The 20,477-nt window shown below is 39.6% G+C and overlaps 1 protein-coding gene across 1 annotated transcript; it reads left to right on the plus strand.

The window, feature by feature from the left end:
* Window positions 1-8,867: 8,867 nt before the first annotated feature.
* On the plus strand, window positions 8,868-19,449 carry LOC306818136 (FYVE, RhoGEF and PH domain-containing protein 4-like; the record flags this gene model as incomplete). Its single annotated transcript, XM_079335511.1, has 16 exons — window positions 8,868-8,994; window positions 12,507-12,647; window positions 12,833-13,409; window positions 13,531-13,978; window positions 14,120-14,265; window positions 15,051-15,207; window positions 15,316-15,454; window positions 15,658-15,716; window positions 15,862-16,005; window positions 16,604-16,776; window positions 17,011-17,041; window positions 17,131-17,214; window positions 17,302-17,427; window positions 17,510-17,653; window positions 17,911-18,051; window positions 18,947-19,449. 16 exons carry the CDS (start codon window positions 8,868-8,870, stop codon window positions 19,196-19,198), a joined length of 2,889 nt encoding a protein of 962 aa, XP_079191637.1. The 3' UTR covers window positions 19,199-19,449.
* Window positions 19,450-20,477: the final 1,028 nt, after the last annotated feature.

The raw sequence follows: 20,477 nt of genomic DNA on the forward strand, positions 1-20,477 counted from the left end.
GGTCCCGGGTTCAATTCCCGGACGAGCCCGTCGAAATGAAATATCTGTTTGACATTGTTGGCTGAAACTTTGCAAAAATCCATGGTTCACAGGTGTCCTGATCAGGTCTCCATATGGTTCCAATGAAGCTCACAATGTTCTGCAATGTCAATCTAACTGTGAGTGCAAGATTCACCACACCGTTTAGGAGTTATGAATTTCCATATTCAAAAATCACATACTTTCTGACCCATCTTTGAGTGTCACTGATAGTCACAGCAATAGATAGCGTGGAATTGAAAGTTGTGCAAGAAAATGTTTGGATGTGGTCACTGGTCTTCAACATGCTAGCTCTGTAAAAATGGAAATTTCTCAAGTTTTCTACGGAAAGCGGAAATTTGTGGCTCGTTGGTCTAGGAGTATGATTATCGCTTCGGGTGCGAGAGGTCCCGGGTTCAATTCCCGGACGAGCCCGTCTCAATGAAGTGTCACTTCGACATTGTTGGCTGGAAATTTATAAAAAATCATGGTTACCAGGTGTCCTGGTCAAGGCCTCCATATGGTTCCAATGAAGCTTGCAATGTCAATCTAACTGTGAGTGCAAGGTTCACCACACCGTTTAGGAGTTATTAATTTCCATATTCAAAAATCACATACTTTCTGACCCATCTTTGAGTGTCACTGATTGTCATAGCAATAGATCGCGTGGAATTGAAAGTTGTGCAAAAAAATGTTTGGATGTGGTCACTGGTCTTCAACGTGCTAGCTCTGTAAAAATGGAAATTTCTCAAGTTTTCTACGGAAAGTGGAAATTCGTGGCTCGTTGGCCTAGGAGTATGATTCTCGCTTAGGGTGCGAGAGGTCCCGGGTTCAATTCCTGGACGAGCCCTTCTCAATGAAGTGTCACTTCGACATTGTTGGCTGGAAATTTATAAAAAATCATGGTTACCAGGTGTCCTGGTCAGGTCTCCATATGGTTCCAATGAAGCTTGCAATGTCAATCTAACTGTGAGTGCAAGGTTCACCACACCGTATAGGAGTTATGAATTTTCATCTTCAAAAATCACATACTTTCTGACCCATCTTTGAGTGTCACTAATAGTCATAGCAATTGATCACTTGGAATTGAAAGTTGTGCAAGAAAAAGTTTGGATGTGGTCACTGGTCTTCAACATGCTAGCTCTGTGAAAATGGAAATTTCTCAAGTTTTGTAAGGAAAGTGGAAATTTGTGGCTCGTTGGTCTAGGAGTATGATTCTCGCGTAGGGTGCGAGAGGTCCCGGGTTCAATTCCCGGACGAGCCCGTCTAAGTGAAATGTCTCTTTGACTTTGTTAGCTGAAAATCTATAAAAATTCGTTGTTACCAGGTGTCCTGATCAGGTCTCCATATGGTTCCAATGAAGCTCACAATGTTCTGCAATGTCAATATAACTGTGAGTGCAAGGTTCACCACACCGTTTAGGAGTTATTAATTTCCATATTCAAAAATCACATACTTTCTGACCCATCTTTGAGTGTCACTGATTGTCATAGCAATAGATCGCGTGGAAATGAAAGTTGTGCAAGAAAATGTTTGGATGTGGTCACTGGTCTTCAACATGCTAGCTCTGTAAAAATGGAAATTTCTCAAGTTTTCTACGGAAAGTGGAAATTCGTGGCTCGTTGGTCTAGGAGTATGATTCTCGCTTAGGGTGCGAGAGGTCCCGGGTTCAATTCCCGGACGAGCCCGTCGAAATGAAATATCTGTTTGACATTGTTGGCTGAAACTTTGCAAAAATCCATGGTTCACAGGTGTCCTGATCAGGTCTCCATATAGTTCCAATGAAGCTCACAATGTTCTGCAATGTCAATCTAACTGTGAGTGCAAGATTCACCACACCGTTTAGGAGTTATGAATTTCCATATTCAAAAATCACTTACTTTCTGACCCATCTTTGAGTGTCACTGATAGTCACAGCAATAGATCACGTGGAATTGAAAGTTGTGTAAGAAAATTTTTTGATGTGGTCACGGGTCTTCAACATGCTAGCTCTGTAAAAATGGAAATTTCTCAAGTTTTCTACGGAAAGTGGAGATTTGTGGCTCGTTGGTCTAGGAGTATGATTCTCGCTTAGGGTGCGAGAGGTCCCGGGTTCAATTCCCGGACGAGCCCGTCTAAGTGATCTGTCTCTTTGATGTGGTTGGCTGAAAATTTATAAGAGATCATTGTTACCAGGTGTCCTGATCAGGTCTCCATATGGTTCCAATGAAGCTCACAATATTCTGCAATGTCAATCTAACTGTGAGTGCAAGGTTCACCACACCGTTTAGGAGTTATGAATTTCCATATTCAAAAATCCTATACTTTCTGACCCATCTTTGAGTGTCACTGATTGTCATAGCAATAGATCACGTGGAATTGAAAGTTTTGCAAGAAAATGTTTGGATGTGGTCACTGGTCTTCAACATGCTAGCTCTGTAAAAATGGAAATTTCTCAAGTTTTGTAAGGAAAGGGGAAATTTGTGGCTCGTTGGTCTAGGAGTATGATTCTCGCATAGGGTGCGAGAGGCCCCGGGTTCAATTCCCGGACGAGCCCTTCTCAATGAAGTGTCACTTCGACATTGTTGGCTGGAAATTTATAAAAAATCATGGTTACCAGGTGTCCTGGTCAGGTCTCCATATGGTTCCAATGAAGCTTGCAATGTCAATCTAACTGTGAGTGCAAGGTTCACCACACCGTATAGGAGTTATGAATTTTCATCTTCAAAAATCACATACTTTCTGACCCATCTTTGAGTGTCACTAATAGTCATAGCAATTGATCACTTGGAATTGAAAGTTGTGCAAGAAAAAGTTTGGATGTGGTCACTGGTCTTCAACATGCTAGCTCTGTAAAAATGGAAATTTCCCGGACGAGCCCGTCTCAATGAAGTGTCACTTCGACATTGTTGGCTGGAAATTTATAAAAAATCATGGTTACCAGGTGTCCTGGTCAGGTCTCCATATGGTTCCAATGAAGCTTGCAATGTCAATCTAACTGTGAGTGCAAGGTTCACCACACCGTTTAGGAGTTATTAATTTCCATATTCAAAAATCACATACTTTCTGACCCATCTTTGAGTGTCACTGATTGTCATAGCGATAGATCACGTGGAATTGAAAGTTGTGCAAGAAAAAGTTTGGATGTGGTCACTGGTCTTCAACATGCTAGCTCTGTGAAAATGGAAATTTCTCAAGTTTTCTAAGGAAAGTGGAAATTCGTGGCTTGTTGGTCTAGGAGTATGATTCTCGCGTAGGGTGCGAGAGGTCCCGGGTTCAATTCCCGGACGAGCCCGTCGAAATGAAATATCTCTTTGACATTGTTGGCTGAAACTTTGCAAAAATCCATGGTTCACAGGTGTCCTGATCAGGTCTCCATATGGTTCCAATGAAGCTCACAATGTTCTGCAATGTCAATCTAACTGTGAGTGCAAGGTTCACCACACCGTTTAGGAGTTATGAATTTCCATATTCAAAAATCACATACTTTCTGACCCATCTTTGAGTGTCACTGATAGTCATAGCGATAGATCACGTGGAATTGAAAGTTTTGCAAGAAAAAGTTTGGATGTGGTCACTGGTCTTCAACGTGCTAGCTCTGTAAAAATGGAAATTTCTGAAGTTTTCTAAGGAAAGTGGAAATTCGTGGCTCGTTGGTCTAGGAGTATGATTCTCGCTTAGGGTGCGAGAGGTCTAGGGTTCAAGTCTGGGAAGAGCCTCTCTAAGTGAAATGTCTCTTTGACATTGTTTGCTGAAAATTTGCAAAAATCCATGGTTCCCAGGTGTCCTGATCAGGTCTCCATATTGTTCCAATGAAGCTCACAATGTTCTGTAATGTCAATCTAACTGTGAGTGCAAGGTTCACCACACCGTTTAGGAGTTATGAATTTTCATCTTCAAAAATCACATACTTTCTGACCCATCTTTGAGTGTCACTGATAGTCATAGCAATTGATCACTTGGAATTGAAAGTTGTGCAAGAAAAAGTTTGGATGTGGTCACTGGTATTCAACATGCTAGCTCTGTAAAAATGGAAATTTCTCAAGTTTTCTAAGGAAAGTGGAAATTTGTGGCTCGTTGGTCTAGGAGTATGATTCTCGCTTTGGGTGTGAGAGGTCCCGGGTTCAATTCACGGACGAGCCCGTCTAAGTGATCTGTCTCTTTGATGTTGTTGGCTGAAAATTTATAAAAAATCGTTGTTACCAGGTGTCCTGATCAGGTCTCCATATGGTTCCAATGAAGCTCACAATGTTCTGCAATGTCAATCTAACTGTGAGTGCAAGGTTCACCACACCTTTTAGGAGTTATGAATTTCCATATTCAAAAATGACATACTTTCTGACCCATCTTTGAGTGTCACTGATAGTCATAGCAATTGATCACTTGGAATTGAAAGTTGTGCAAGAAAAAGTTTGGATGTGGTCACTGGTCTTCAACATGCTAGCTCTGTAAAAATGGAAATTTCTCAAGTTTTCTAAGGAAAGTGGAAATTTGTGGCTCGTTGGTCTAGGAGTATGATTCTCGCTTAGAGGTCCCGGGTTCAATTGCCGGACGAGCCCGTCTAAATGAAATATCACTTTGACGTTATTGGCTGAAAATTTGTAAAAATCCTTGGTTCCCAGGTGTCCTGATCAGGTCTCCATATGGTTCCAATGAAGCTCACAATGTTCTGCAATGTCAATCTAACTGTGAGTGCAAGGTTCACCACACCGTTTAGGAGTTATGAATTTCCATATTCAAAAATCACATACTTTCTGACCCATCTTTGAGTGTCACTGATAGTCATAGCAATAGATCACGTGGAATTGAAAGTTGTGCAAGAAAAAGTTTGGATGTGGTCACTGGTATTCAACATGCTAGCTCTGTAAAAATGGAAATTTCTCAAGTTTTCTACGGAAAGTGGAGATTTGTGGCTCGTTGGTCTAGGAGTATGATTCTCTCTTAGGGTGCGAGAGGTCCCGGGTTCAATTCCCGGACGAGCCCGTCTAAGTGAAATGTTTCTTTGACGTTGTTGGCTGAAAATTTATAAAAGATCATTGTTACCAGGTGTCCTGATCAGGTCTCCATATGGTTCCAATGAAGCTCACAATGTTCTGCAATGTCAATCTAACTGTGAGTGCAAGGTTCACCACACCGTTTAGGAGTTATGAATTTTCATCTTCAAAAATCACATACTTTCTGACCCATCTTTGAGTGTCACTGATAGTCATAGCAATAGATCACTTGGAATTGAAAGTTGTGCAAGAAAAAGTTTGGATGTGGTCACTGGTCTTCAACATGCTAGCTCTGTGAAAATGGAAATTTCTCAAGTTTTCTAAGGAAAGTGGAAATTCGTGGCTCGTTGGTCTAGGAGTATGATTCTCGCTTAGGGTGTGAGAGGTCCCGGGTTCAATTCCCGGACGAGCCCGTCTAAATGAAGTGTCACTTTGACGTTGTTGGCTGAAAATTTATAAAAAATCATGGTTACCAGGTGTCCTGATCAGGTCTCCATATGGTTCCAATGAAGCTCACAATGTTCTGCAATGTCAATCTAACTGTGAGTGCAAGGTTCACCACACCGTTTAGGAGTTATGAATTTTCATCTTCAAAAATGACATACTTTCTGACCAATCTTTGAGTGTCACTGATAGTCATAGCAATTGATCACTTGGAGTTGAAAGTTGTGCAAGAAAAAGTTTGGATGTGGTCAATGGTCTTCAACATGCTAGCTCTGTTAAAATGGAAATTTCTCATGTTTTCTAAGGAAAGTGGAAATTTGTGGCTCGTTGGTCTAGGAGTATGATTCTCTCTTAGGGTGCGAGAGGTCCCGGGTTCAATTCCCGGACGAGCCCGTCTAAGTGAAATGTTTCTTTGACGTTGTTGGCTGAAAATTTATAAAAGATCATTGTTACCAGGTGTCCTGATCAGGTCTCCATATGGTTCCAATGAAGCTCACAATGTTCTGCAATGTCAATCTAACTGTGAGTGCAAGGTTCACCACACCGTTTAGGAGTTATGAATTTTCATCTTCAAAAATCACATACTTTCTGACCCATCTTTGAGTGTCACTGATAGTCATAGCAATAGATCACTTGGAATTGAAAGTTGTGCAAGAAAAAGTTTGGATGTGGTCACTGGTCTTCAACATGCTAGCTCTGTGAAAATGGAAATTTCTCAAGTTTTCTAAGGAAAGTGGAAATTCGTGGCTCGTTGGTCTAGGAGTATGATTCTCGCTTAGGGTGCGAGAGGTCCCGGGTTCAATTCCCGGACGAGCCCGTCTAAATGAAGTGTCACTTTGACGTTGTTGGCTGAAAATTTATAAAAAATCATGGTTACCAGGTGTCCTGATCAGGTCTCCATATGGTTCCAATGAAGCTCACAATGTTCTGCAATGTCAATCTAACTGTGAGTGCAAGGTTCACCACACCGTTTAGGAGTTATGAATTTTCATCTTCAAAAATGACATACTTTCTGACCAATCTTTGAGTGTCACTGATAGTCATAGCAATTGATCACTTGGAGTTGAAAGTTGTGCAAGAAAAAGTTTGGATGTGGTCAATGGTCTTCAACATGCTAGCTCTGTTAAAATGGAAATTTCTCATGTTTTCTAAGGAAAGTGGAAATTTGTGGCTCGTTGGTCTAGGAGTATGATTCTCGCTTCGGGTGCGAGAGGTCCCGGGTTCAATTCCCGGACGAGCCCGTCTAAGTGATCTGTCTCTTTGACGTTGTTGGCTGAAAATTTATAAAAGATCATTGTTACCAGGTGTCCTGATCAGGTCTCCATATGGTTCCAATGAAGCTCACAATGTTCTGCAATGTCAATATAACTGTGAGTGCAAGGTTCACCACACCGTTTAGGAGTTATGAATTTCCATATTCATAAATCACATACTTTCTGACCCATCTTTGGGTGTCACTGATAGTCATAGCAATTGATCACTTGGAATTGAAAGTTGTGCAAGAAAAAGTTTGGATGTGGTCACTGGTATTCAACATGCTAGCTCTGTAAAAATGGAAATTTCTCAAGTTTTCTAAGGAAAGTGGAAATTCGTGGCTCGTTGGTCTAGGAGTATGATTCTCGCTTCGGGTGCGAGAGGTCCCGGGATAAATTCCCGGACGAGCCAGTCTAAATGAAGTGTCACTTTGATATTGTTGGCTGAAAATTTATAAAGATTCATTGTTACCAGGTGTCCTGGTCAGGTCTCCATATGGTTCCAATGAAGCTTGCAAAGTCAATCTAAATGTGAGTGCAAGGTTCACCACACCGTTTAGGAGTTATTAATTTCCATCTTCAAAAATCACATACTTTCTGACCCATCTTTGAGTGTCACTGATAGTCATAGCAATTGATCACTTGGAATTGAAAGTTGTGCAAGAAAAAGTTTGGATGTGGTCACTGGTCTTCAACATCAAGGAAAGTGGAATTTTGTGGCTCGTTGGTCTAGGAGTATGATTCTCACTTAGTGTGCAAGATGTCCTGGGTTCAATTCCCGGACGAGCTTGTCAAAGTGAAATGTCTCTTTGACGTTGTTGTATGAAAATTGTGACAGTCAGTTTAGAATGATGAATTGAGTGTAAAGCAGGAATTTTGTTTCTAGTTATGGATACAGCATGCCAGGGCCTTTTTCCCCTTTTGCCTGGCCAAGACAAAATGTTGACTGTGATGTGGAGGATGTCCCATGGCCCAACCAAATACAGTGGCTGAGTAATGCACTTCTCATTTGTATATTTTTGTACTTTATTTTTACATAGGCTTACTTTGTACAAGTGCTAAATGCATAGGGTTTTTTTGTTTTGCAACATACATTTATCCTACAGTGAACAATAAACGTGTATTTCTACAACTTCATGTCCTGAGCATTGTGTTTTCTATTTTCCTATGATGTGTTTAGGGACTGGTTGTGTTTATAATTTTGACTGACTCGTGGCACAATTAGACAACATAGTTCAATTTGAGTGCAGATTGAATTGTTTTAAGGTGAACATTTGGTATTGCAAGAGGAGTCTGAGGTCTTCTGAATGTAGCTTGACAATTGGGTTTTGTGTTCACAGTTTAGAGAAAAGGAAAGCAACTTTTGAGAAATGTGTCTTAGCAATGGGGAAAGCTGTGACATTCATATTGTAAACATTTGGCTAATAAATAGATTGTTTTCCATGCTCCTGCATTGAAATGACTTTATCAGAATGTGGTAATGTGGAAATGTTTTTGATAGCAAGTTGCTCTAAAACAGACATGTTTGTACACATAGCATAACATGTAAATTGCATAGTCTTAGACAATTTATTCTTATAAAATTAAAATGCAAAGTGTTTTATATTTTGTACAATCAATAATAATTTCAGATAATTTTTTTTATATTACTATTTTATTGGACTGGTCACTTTACACACTGACACTTAAGCCTACACTGTTTGCAGTATTGTATTCTATTTGTTTTATTATTTTGTAGGCTACATTCAAAACACTCCTTTTTATGTTTTACATTATATTCTATTTTACTGTATTACGTATAGTATAACTAAATTGAGTGTTTATTGTCATAGCATGGCATTGCAAAACATTCCTTACATTTCACTGCGCATCTGTATGAGCATAGCATGTGACAAATAATATCTTGAATCTGCACCCATCCTAAAGATTTTTGTGATGATGCGCAAACGTCTCAAAGTTTCACTGATTGGATCAAAAGCCTTCGAAGTGTGTACGTCACTGTGATTAAGTCTGATTGGTCAATGTCCCACGTGGTGATTTTAATCAGAGGTGGCGCTTGCCTGGTAGGACTCCGTTGCGATTAGTGCGCACGTGAAAGAGCAAGCGTCAGTGTGTTTAGTCATTTACAAATTGGTCTTCTTCTCTGTTTCGTCTACATTTTTCCTCCTCTTTTGTCACAATGTTTGATTTGAAGAAGAGGAACAGTTTGACACTTCACAGCACCCATGACACGGAGGAGTTCAGACGAGTGGCTGTCAGACGCAAAGGCAAAGGAGCTGCTGTGGATTGCAACGCCTCTCATACAGGTCAGGAATATTTCAAAGATTTGTACAACAACACTTGCCAAAATGTGATGTTCATGATACTTGCTGATGAGAAAGTAAGCATTTCTTTATAGGAGTCAACAAATATAGATTATTGGTCCATTACCTTATTAATGACTTTTCTGTAGTAATTTCTAAAATGCCATACCATACCATGTTTCTATTTTTTGATTCCTCTCGCGCTGTAGTCACCGCAACCCATATTCCAAAGTAGGTTTTTTTTTTTTTTTAAAGCATATCCAAGAAATGAAAGGGTGTAATAAATTATTTGAAGTGAAGGTAGGCTATTTTCAGACTATTTTCCAAGATGATAGAAATCTGTGGTCTGATCAAACACATAAAATCCGCTGGTTTTACCCTAATTAATTGTAACACCAGCTTTAAACCCCACTAAGACAAATAGAAATGGAAACTGTAATTAAAAATGGAAAAAGACAGCAATACTGGCTTAAACGGATGTGTAAGAAAATCAAGCAAAAAAATGTACACTCCCTGTTGTATTTAAATTTAGTTTATTTGGCATCCATTCGTAATACTGATTTTGTTTTGTGTGTGTGTTTGTGTGTGTGTGTGTGTTTGCATTGTCTGTATGCATGTGTTTGAATATCGTTGTCACAGTTGCTGCCTGTTAGCCTTTTACTTGCTGAATTAATGCCGTGAAATCTCTTTTCCAGTACTCAGTCTGGACTTTGACTGTGTCTTAAGGCTGCATTTGTCAATCCCTTACAATGCACACAAAGCTGCTCTGTTCCCCTTATTAAGGCCCAGCTATTTATTAAGATGAGCATGTTTGCTCCAATGGTACTGTTTTGTAAGATGTAAGGCAATGGAAGCCAAGGCGAATTTATTTATATGGCGCTGTTCAGACACAAGGCAATTAACAGTGCTTTGCAGACATAAAAACAGAAATATATTCAAACAAGGCTTAAGGAAAGAATGCAATAGAAATGAAGAAAACGGAGCAAAAGAAAGATACCATTTTGTAGCATGCAGCATTTTTTTTATCCTTCTTTCTGTGACATAAAAAACTGAAACTGTTCTTTGATGTTTCTGAAATGTGCACAACTTAAAAGAGCTAGATGAGCTGTTTAGTCATATATTCTTTTACTTGCACAGAGCTATATGAGAGACCAAATACTCTAGTTTCTGTTTTACAAGCATTGCTTTGCAACCAGCATTGATTGGGATAGCCAAGCATAAACCAGTTGAAATAAGTGAATAATGATGCATTCATATGTTGTCGGACACATCGAAAAAACCAGTTTCCGAGTTGTAAAATGCACATGAACACCGGCTTAATTCGGGAAAGAATTACCGTAGGTGCCTGACTTGACAACTTAACGTCAGAATCGTCATCACATGGGGGGCAAAATATGTTTTGTTAAATTTCAGATAATTTACATGAATTCACGTATTGCAGATAAGCTTTTTGCTCAAATATAACTTATGATTTTTGTTACATTCCACAGATCTTCTTTGTAGCATCAATGCTTTTTTTTTCCTGTGAAAACTCTCCGAAATGAAATCACGGAGAATTAAAACACGCAGAAGTCGGAAAAACAACTTCACCAATGTTGAAACTTGGACCACCCCTACATGTAGCAGTAGATGAATGCAGCATAAGCTCTGTCTAGAAAAAAATTGAATTATTCAAAAAATCCAATCCATCAAGCTTTATAGTGTCCAAACTATAGATATGAGATTTAACTTAGTGTTTTACTTAATCCAACAAATTGACATGGTTTTCAATTTCAAGAGTTGTATTCTCCCATTCACATTATGAGTATTTTAAAATCAGAAACCTAATATTATTTTAACAAGGAACTTAAGTAGTGTGATGTAGTGGCTCTTAAACATTAAAGCTGGTAAGATGCAGTAATTTTAACTCAAATGACAACACTCAAGTACACACTTAGGTGAGGGATGAAACTTGGAAAGTACTATTAAGACTGGAATTGTAGTCAGGGCCAAGAATAATTGTTTGTGATGTACCTGAGAAAAGAACTGTTGTAATTTAATTTGGGGGTATCAAGAACAGACAAGGAAAAAGCTGTTGTCTTATTAAAACTATCTTTACATTTTCCTCTGCACTGCAAACACATTAGACTTTTTTGTGTCTAATGATGTCAATCGAAATTAGTTGGCACTTTTAATTTAAATACATGTAAAAACTAAAGTGTGCTTGATGCTTTGGCAGATACTCAGTGCAGTTTTTTACATCTTTGAATAAGATGTTGATGTGGACTGTATAGGTGTATGTTTCTGATAATTCTGATAATAAGTTTTATGATATATATTTGAACAATAGAAACGTTCACTTTCAAAGCTTTGAGTTTTTTGCTTTGTAGGTTGTATTGCTCCTTCTCGAAATGAATGCTCTTTTATTCTCTTTGTACCGTCGCTTAAGTTGCCTCTAAAACGATGACATGACTTGAAAGACTGGCAAAGGTTAGACTAGGGAGACAAAAGGGAAGTGAGAAAGCAGAAGTAGTACATTGTTAAGAAAGTGAGCACTAGCACTTTCCACATGACCAACAAATCCCTTACTCCTCAGCTGAGCCATGCGTGATCAGGAAAGCTGTTTTTTTGCTATACAAGTATTGGATACTGCTGCATAAGTTTGGAAACTGACAGCAGGTAAGAAAATACACATTGCACAATTTAACAGTAAGCAGTTTTTGGTGTCAATTGAAGAGATAATGGCATAGATGTCAAAGTAATGAAACAACACTGAATATTTTGTCTTTAACATATGTACTGTTCAATTTTCTCGCTTGATAGCTACGCAGAGATCGGGTTATCCGTCTTTTAAAGGATTTTTCTTTTAACAATCACGGCGAAATCTAAAAGCTGTCTGTCATTTTGACGGATTAGAATCACTGAGAGTCCACCACTTTTCCATCCTTTTCTTATTCTCACACGGTACTGTCATTAATAACCACATGTAAAGCACCCGCAGTAGACCTGCACGTATTAACAAAACAAATGTGTTTTGTACACCGGGCGACATCAAAAGAGAGTACATCGGTTTGCAGTTTGGACACAAAAAGAAGACAAACTTAAAAACATGGACCAGACATAAGGGGTGCGACAGCAGAGGCCGTATACATGACTTCAGCCTCTCCACAGATAGAGTTGGGTGCTCTTGGAAAAGGATCTGAAACTGCATGTTCCTCTAAGTCAAACTACTGTGTGAGAAACATGCAGTGGGTCTTTGGATTCTGCTTGTGTGAAGGAGTCATTTCAATTAGAACGAGTGTGGACAAAAACTTTATCAATAGCAGAACACAACCTACAGATTGGTGACATTGAATCCCACCAATGAGGTCAGTTTTTCTACGTGTGTAGATGTATACTCTATAGAGGAAAGCTTAGGAGGAACAGGAAGTCATGCCCAAGTTATTGTTTAAAAAAACAGCTGGTCTTTTAGGATAGTTGGAAAGATGGATTGAAGACATGTATTTATTTTATTTAATGGATGTGTTCCTTTTTAGTAGCAGGCAGTGGAGTTTGTGGCTCATACTTCAGTGGCAGTGCGTCTGACAGCTTCTGTGGGTCAGAACCTCACTCCAAAATTGAAGCAGCGGAAGACGGGGAAAGAATCCCAGTCAAAAGATCACCTGTCAAACCACAAGGTAGGCTGAAGACCACCACCATGCTTGCTCTGAAAGTGAAGTGTTTAAGTCAATAACTGTAAATCCAACTCTTGTTTTTCTTTTGAATGGCTGCTTGTCCCAACTCTATGCATTGTGTAGTCTACACTGACAGTGTACTGCAATTACAATTCATGCTGCACTGTATATCATTTATTTATTTGCAGTGCCTCCTAAGCCAGCTCACCTGCAAAGCCCTCTAAGTACAGGACAAGCTCAAGCCCACAGTCCTACTTCAGGAAAATCAGAACCTCATCAGGTTAATGGTTCAGAACAGAGACACAAAAAAGTGTTTGAAGTTTCTGTTGCCTGTGTCAGCCTATCAAGGATTTGCCAAGGCTCCCCTAGTCCGGTCAGAGGAGATGAAGGACACTGTTTTTTTGAAGTATCTGGGGCACAGATCAGCTCTGCCAGACATACACATGGGATTCCTAATATTACAAGCAGTCCAGTTTTAGGATCTCCCAGTCCAGGCAAAAGAGGCATTCAAAGCTGTAGCCAATTGAAGGGAGAAGAACACAGCCCTGCAAAGCCATCCCCAAGGAACCAGAGGCCTCTAATGAGAAAACTGCGGACCCCTAGTCCTATGCAGGACAAGAAGGGGAGCAACAGCCCTGCTAAGTCCTCTAAATCCTGGGGTATTGGACTAAACAGAATAGCAAGCGTAAAGTTGGAGAAAAAACAGAAGAAAGAGGGGAAATCTTTGAGTGTGCCTGACTTGATTTTTCACTTGGATGAAAGCAGGTTTGATTTTAATTTATTTTTCAAAAACTAACTGAATTTAAAGTGCTATAAATGCAAAAATAAATGATTCAATGATTTTTGAAAATGACTTTAATCAATGATGCACTCTTTAACCCTGCAGGATCACCACTGAGAAAGTTAAACGTCCTCCACTGAGACTGCTGCAACCGCCCGACATCAACATGCCAGACATCACCATAGAATCCCCAGAAATCTGTAGACTCAATCATTCAACAAATAAAGTCAATCTATCAAACAATGACAATGAGCTTTTCCCAACACAAATGAATGGCATGGTGCAGGTGAGAGATTGCACTGCAGTGAAGGGAAAGGGGACAAATGGCAAAATGGAAGAAGGCAAGGTATCATATGGCTGCTTGTGGAATGGGGCATCTACCGAACACAGCATGCTTCAGAAGGAGTCTAACGGTGAACAAAAGGAGAAGGCGGAGAGAGAAGGAGCTGAGCCAAGAGATGAAGAGAACACAGAGCAGAAGCTGTACAACATAGCGAAAGAACTCCTGCAGACTGAGAAGGCTTACGTGGCTCGTCTCCACCTGCTGGACCAGGTCAGTTCACGCTAAACAAAAGGCCTCTAATTCAAATGCATTAGATATTGTTGATCTGTCCTAGTACAAGGTTCTTATTGTTCTGTAGAGATGGAAGATTTTTAGTTTGAGTAAGCCGTACCTCTCCAACTTCAACCACAGGTGTTCTGCTCACGTCTAACAGAGGAGGCAGGCCGAGGCTCATTCCCTCCTGAAGTGGTCAGAAATATCTTCTCCAATATTTCATCCATCTACTCCTTTCACAGCCAGTTCCTGCTTCCTGACCTGGAAACCTGCATCAGTCACTGGTGTGTGTGTGTGTGTGTGTGTGTGTGTGTGTGTGTGTGTGTAATACGGGCAACATTCCCCCCCTCCCTTGGCTGATGTACTACCCATTTGGCATCACCACGGTGGACAGCTCAGAATCTCCCATAATTTTGGACATCTTGTGTTCAAGGATACACAGAGAATTAAAAAAAAAAGTTATATGACCAGACATTGCTGTGTTACTGTTTCCAAATTGATCAGCAACATAAGGCATTAACAAGTGAAAAAAGACTGGCTGATGCTTATTATTGTGTAACAGTGGTTTTTTGTGTACATTACCTTGCTTACGGAAATCTTTGCTAGGGTGTTGAATGATTGCGTCAGCTTTTGTCTTAACATATTTAATGGAGATATCAAATCGTAATACTTGAAATATAAGTCCTTTTCTCTTCTAGATGTTTGTGGTCCTTGTGTTTGTTGATCTATCAGGAATTAATGCATTCATTAAATCCTGACTTTAGAGGGTTTCTAATTTAGAAACAATTTAACATCTTGGAAAACGATGATTTAGCCCTCTGAGCCAGAATGCCACATGTTAACTTGCTTAACCAATCCCATATAATTAGGGAAACGTTTATATGAAATAACAAAGTCTCCTACATTCATGTGACTCAATGTTAACATTGAAGTTAAAGGTCAATTGCTTAATTCCAAGGAATGTGGTGGAATGTGCCAACCTTTACTAAAAAATGAGAGATTGCTTGATACCTACAGTGTATTTTAATGACCCTTCATCTCTTAACATTTCCAATTCCACCAAATCTAGGTGTGAGAGCCCAGGCCTGGGTAATGTTCTGCTGCAGAACGCACCCTTCCTCAGGATGTATGCCGACTACGTGAGGAACTTTGACCAGGCCATGGAGCTGGTAAGGACCTGGTCAGATCGCTCGTCTGCCTTTCGAAGTATAATCCAGGACATACAGGTAAGACCAGATAAGAAGGGTATGTGTCAGTGCTAATTCCTGTGCATCTTTGTCTCTTCCTGGGTGTGCAGGTCTGTGCTGTAACCCATGTATTGCGTTGCGTTTCAGAGTCAGGAGGTGTGCGGCAACCTGACCCTGCAGCATCACATGTTGGAACCAGTCCAGAGAGTACCACGTTATGAGATGTTACTCAGGGATTACCTTAAGAAACTGCCCGTGACTAACCCAGATTATGAGCTTGCTTACAGTAAGTATGGTGTACAAGTGTCATAATTGCATTCCATTCGAATCCTTTTTCTTGCCTACAGATTTAGCAAGTAAGCTCATAGGGTTCTTGTTGTAACTCCAATTTTCCTTGTGTTTGTGTCAGAGTTGAATGAAAATGTTTGTGGCTTTTGTCTCTGTTGGTTCATTATGTCCGTAATGAGTGTTCTCTGTCATCTCCTGCAGAATCCTTGCAGATCATTTCCATGGCAGCCACCCACTCAGACAGTGCCATCCACAAAGCTGTATGTTTAGCATGAAACACCAAAACATTTACAGTGGTTTTAAGTAAGATTTCATGAATGACAGAGAAACAGAACAAGCTACATACAACTCTGATTGTGTCCTTATAGATCCGTTTCAGTGTCTTCTCTTTCTTTCTGTCTTTAGGAAAGCTTAAAGAGGCTGCTGGAAATCTATGAGATGGTTGGAGAAGAGGAAGTGGTAAAACCAACCAATGAGTTTCTTAGGGAAGGCCGTCTGCTCAAGCTTGCTGCCAGGAACATGTCTGCCATGGAGAGGCATCTATTCCTGGTAAGTGTGTGTGTGTGTGTGTGTGTGTGTGTGTGTGTGTGTGTGTGTGTGTGTGTGTGTGTGTGTGTGTGTGTGTGTGTGTGTGTGTGTGTGTGTGTGTGTGTGTGTGTGTGTGTGTGTGTGTGTGTGTGTGTGTGTGTGTGTGTGTGTGTGTGTGTGTGTGTGTGTGTGTGTGTGTGTGTGTGTGTGTGTGTGTGTGTGTGTGTGTGTGTGTGTGTGGTGTTTGTTCACCACCTTATTTGCCTCTATGAAGGTTTATTCTCTGATGGGCCCACTGCCCAACAGAAATGTAGTTTTGCTTATGTAAATTATGTAATCTGAATTGTCCATATGTGTGTATATATATATATATATATCTAAATTTAAAAAAAGTTTTTTAGATTTTTTGTTTTTGTTTAGACAAAGAGTGTGTGTTTATGTATATATGCATGTGTGTGTATATTTATATGTATTATTATTTTTATCTCATTTAGTAAGTGCAGAGATATTTGAAACTTGCTCTTGCGAAGACCATGCTTAATGAGGATCTACTTTAGCTTACACTTTAAAGAAAAAAAAAAACACCCTTATGACTATGAAGTACAACTTCACTCCACAGTTCAACAACTTTTTGCTGTGCTGCACTCCAAAGTTTAGCCTGGTTGGGCAGCGCTTTACTGTTCGCTGTAGGATTGGAGTGGATGGCATGCAGGTGCAACAAACCACCAATGAAGATCACCCACACACCTTCCATGTTTCTGGAAAGGAGAGGACCCTGGAACTGCAGGCCAGGTTTGTATGTTTTTTTTGAGCAGCAACATTTGGAAGTGTCAAAGTAGTTCAGCTGCATAGATATTCTTCCTCTTTATATGTTTTTGAAATCTTGTGCTGATTACACATTTCATGACTTAGTAATGTGTAGTCTGAGAATATGATCTTTTCATCAAGCTTTTGTACTTTTACAGCAAATGCATTAAATGTTAAATCCAATATGCCCACTATTTCCTCTTTCTTTGTTCATTCAAGCTCTGAAGAAGAGAGAGATGATTGGATAAAGGTAATGGGGTTTTCAGCTTCAATCCTTGGTACAGCTCATTACATGTAACTGAAAGAGTTGATGAGTTTTTAAGGACCTTTTAATTTCAGGTCATTCAGGGGGCCATTGATGTGTTTCAAATGAAGAATGAAACCTTCAAGGTGGCTTCTAAGGAGCCAAATATAGAAGAATCAGTAAGTCTGAGTACAAGTCTAGATTTAAGAAAATGTTGTAAACCAATTACAAAAATCCAGCTGATGATGAGGCATGTTGTTTCACAGACGGAGGAGCTTGGCCGACGTGCCCCTCGTTGGATCAGAGACAACGAGGTGACCGTGTGTATGAAATGTCAGGAGCCTTTCAACGCAATCACCAGGAGAAGACACCACTGCAGAGCCTGCGGCTGCGTGAGTCATGACGTGATCATCTTTGTACGGAACACACAATACGTTAGGACTTTTATCAGCTTTGTCTTTCTCTGTCCCACAGGTTGTGTGCTGGAAGTGTTCAGACAATAAAGTGGCTTTGGAGTATGATGGGAACAAGCTGAACAAAGTGTGCAAAGCATGCTATTCCATCCTGAGCTGCCAGAGAGGGGAAAGATCAGAGGAAAAGAAAAGGAGAACGCTGGAGGTGAGTCTTGGGATTTGTAAAGTTTTGACTTTAGAGATCTGTTGTTTGTACTCTTATTGGGGCTAAATATAAATGTATATTTTTCAGTTTTTACAAACCAATCTATTCATTATGACAAGCTCTCTCACTTACTTTTACTTTGCATTAAGAATTCTAGTGATCTTTATTTCTCTCTCTCCTTTTTTTTTTTTTTTTAGCATAAATTGCAATTTAACATGGATTAAATGTTTAACAGACCTGTCTGTATGTTCTCCCAGTCTGAGGCCTCTCTCGTATCCACTGACTGTTTCATGAGTGGCTTCCTGCTGTTCGGGGACAATCCAAAGACCTGGCAACATGTTTGGTGTGTCATCACCAGAACAGACTCTCCTGCCCTTTATCTGTACACAGCACCTCAGGTAGGGCTCTAACTCTACTTTATTTTAACAATACAACATAACTTGAATTTCCCTCTGGATCAATAAAGTGTCTGTCTGTCTGTCTGTGATTATTGAAGTTGTTTTCATTTTTACTTTTCATATCTTGTAAAGCCACATAGTATTTTCTGTTTGTACTTCACTGTTATTTGGGGGGACACTGTCACTGGACATGAGACCATGCATGTTTATCTCATTCACACATGTAACCACGTCACTCCTACTAACTGGCAACACAGCACACACTTAAAGCAGTTATGCACGCGTGTGGAGAAAGAAGGAAACGTGCAACCTACTGCACAGACAGTTTCTAAAGTTAGTTTCTCATTCACTTAAAAGGTCATAGAGCATTGCCTTTGCTGCTTTTTTGGTGAATGAAACTCAACCCCAAAAACTAAATTCTTATATTCGGAAAGAAACCTAAATGTTCTGTTGAATCCACATAATTTTGATATTCTCTAGAACATGTGCTGCATTAATCTAGACTAGGCATACATACTTTACACCCTCCGGTTTTGATGTGTGTAAAATTACTTGGACACTATTGTACATGTAGTTGAGTGGTGAAATTGGCTTTCACTTGACACACTACTTTAAACTTCAACATACCACTGAAAGCTTTTTTTCCCACCCCAACCAGGGACGATGGGTTTCTAGTGTTTGGAAAATGTGACTTTTAAAAATGAACAAACGTGTTTTTTGCAACCACACTAAATAATTTTTAAAGACCAAAATGTGTACTTCTGCATAGTCTTCTCATTCACTGATTTAACCTTCTATGTGTTATTAGAGAACTTTTGTTATTACTTGGTGCTACATTAATGAATTGTCAAATTGCTTTATTTAACATCTTCACTGTGTACCTTCATGTCTCTAGGATGAGAAGCCCTTGACCTGTATACCTCTATTGGGCTGCAGTGTGAAGGATCCCCCTCAGGAGCTCCAGGGTCACCCTTGTTTCCATTTGAACCAATCAAAAACCGCCCACACTTTCTCCTGCGAGAGCTTGGAAGTCAAACACAGCTGGTTGAGTGCTCTGAAAGTTTCTGTGGAAGGTTGTCAGCATCTACACTCGGCGTCTATGACATCATCCGTTGTTGCACCAGATGTGGCATTAATGGTTAGGTGAATGATGGAAGTGTCCCAGCTGAAGCTACTGTACATGAACACACAGCAACAAATGAAACGAGTCCATTAATGTTAAAGATATGAACTCTGAACGGCACATTTGGTCATCTGAATAACATCTGCAAATGATATTCAGGAAACTTACTTTGTACATTGTACTCAGACTGAGAACTGTGTTTTCCTTACAAGTGGTGGTGCACTTTATTCTTGAAATGGTTTACAGTAAAATAAATAAAGTGAAAGGTATTTTAATACGAGTCGGACTATCACTTCAACTACAAACATGGTTGCTGAAGGTTGACTTTGGTGCCATGCAATGTGGCAGGAAAAACAAGCTTGAAGTTTTTTCTTACAGCAGAAGGTGGAAACATAAATGCATGAAGGTGTCATGTGATACACAGGCTTAGTGGAATCATGATTGCCTTATAAAACACATTCAACTGATCCCATTTCGTCACGGGTAAAGTAACAGCATTTGTATATTTACATTGAAATGGTTTAACAGATTAATACGTAAAATAAAAAAAATGGATACACTATTTAAAAACACAAAATATACAAAAAAACAAACAAATCAACAACCTTAGTTTTTTTTAGAATTTGAAATTCATGTAGTGTAGCACAAAGGCCTGTAACCACAGTACAAGGTTTGTTATTGTGTGGCACGTAGGAACCGGAAAAATGAAACTAAAACAATACTGCCAACTTTTAAGTTCCATAATATCAGTGCATTTGTCTCTGGTTTTTTTTTCTTTGTAGAAATGATTCATTCATAGACACTCTAAAGTGAATACTTGGAAACACACTTTCTTGTTGCGCAAAAGTTGCTAAAGGATGTTTTATGTGAGGGATTCCAGGATGAAATTACAAAAATAACCATCGAGGTGAAATGAGAAATGATTACAGCTGCATTAAACACCTAAAACAAATCCCCATCTTTAGGTAACTCTTATCAACTTATCAAACACGTTTCGAGCATCAAAATTCAGTAAAGCCCAGTGTATGCTACCTATCCAGTGCTGCAAGCCTTCAAGTCTAGAGCTAGCAAGTGAAGATACGGGAACAGACAGCAACTATTCTTGTAATGTGAGTGGTTGGCGATAAGACTCGTGAATGCCAAGTGTTCACAGGGTGCCAATTAGGACGTTTTGTGAACTTTTCACCAACAAGTAGTTGCTATAATGTCTTTATTTTCAACATATCTGCCCTCTCGTGGCCAAATGTTATTTCTTAAGGCTCCCAATAACAAAGAGCCTGTTGTCAAGTTCCTTTGATATTTA

This window comes from Symphodus melops (genome assembly GCF_947650265.1).
Source record: "Symphodus melops genome assembly, chromosome: 22".
NCBI classification, from domain to species: domain Eukaryota; kingdom Metazoa; phylum Chordata; class Actinopteri; order Labriformes; family Labridae; genus Symphodus; species Symphodus melops.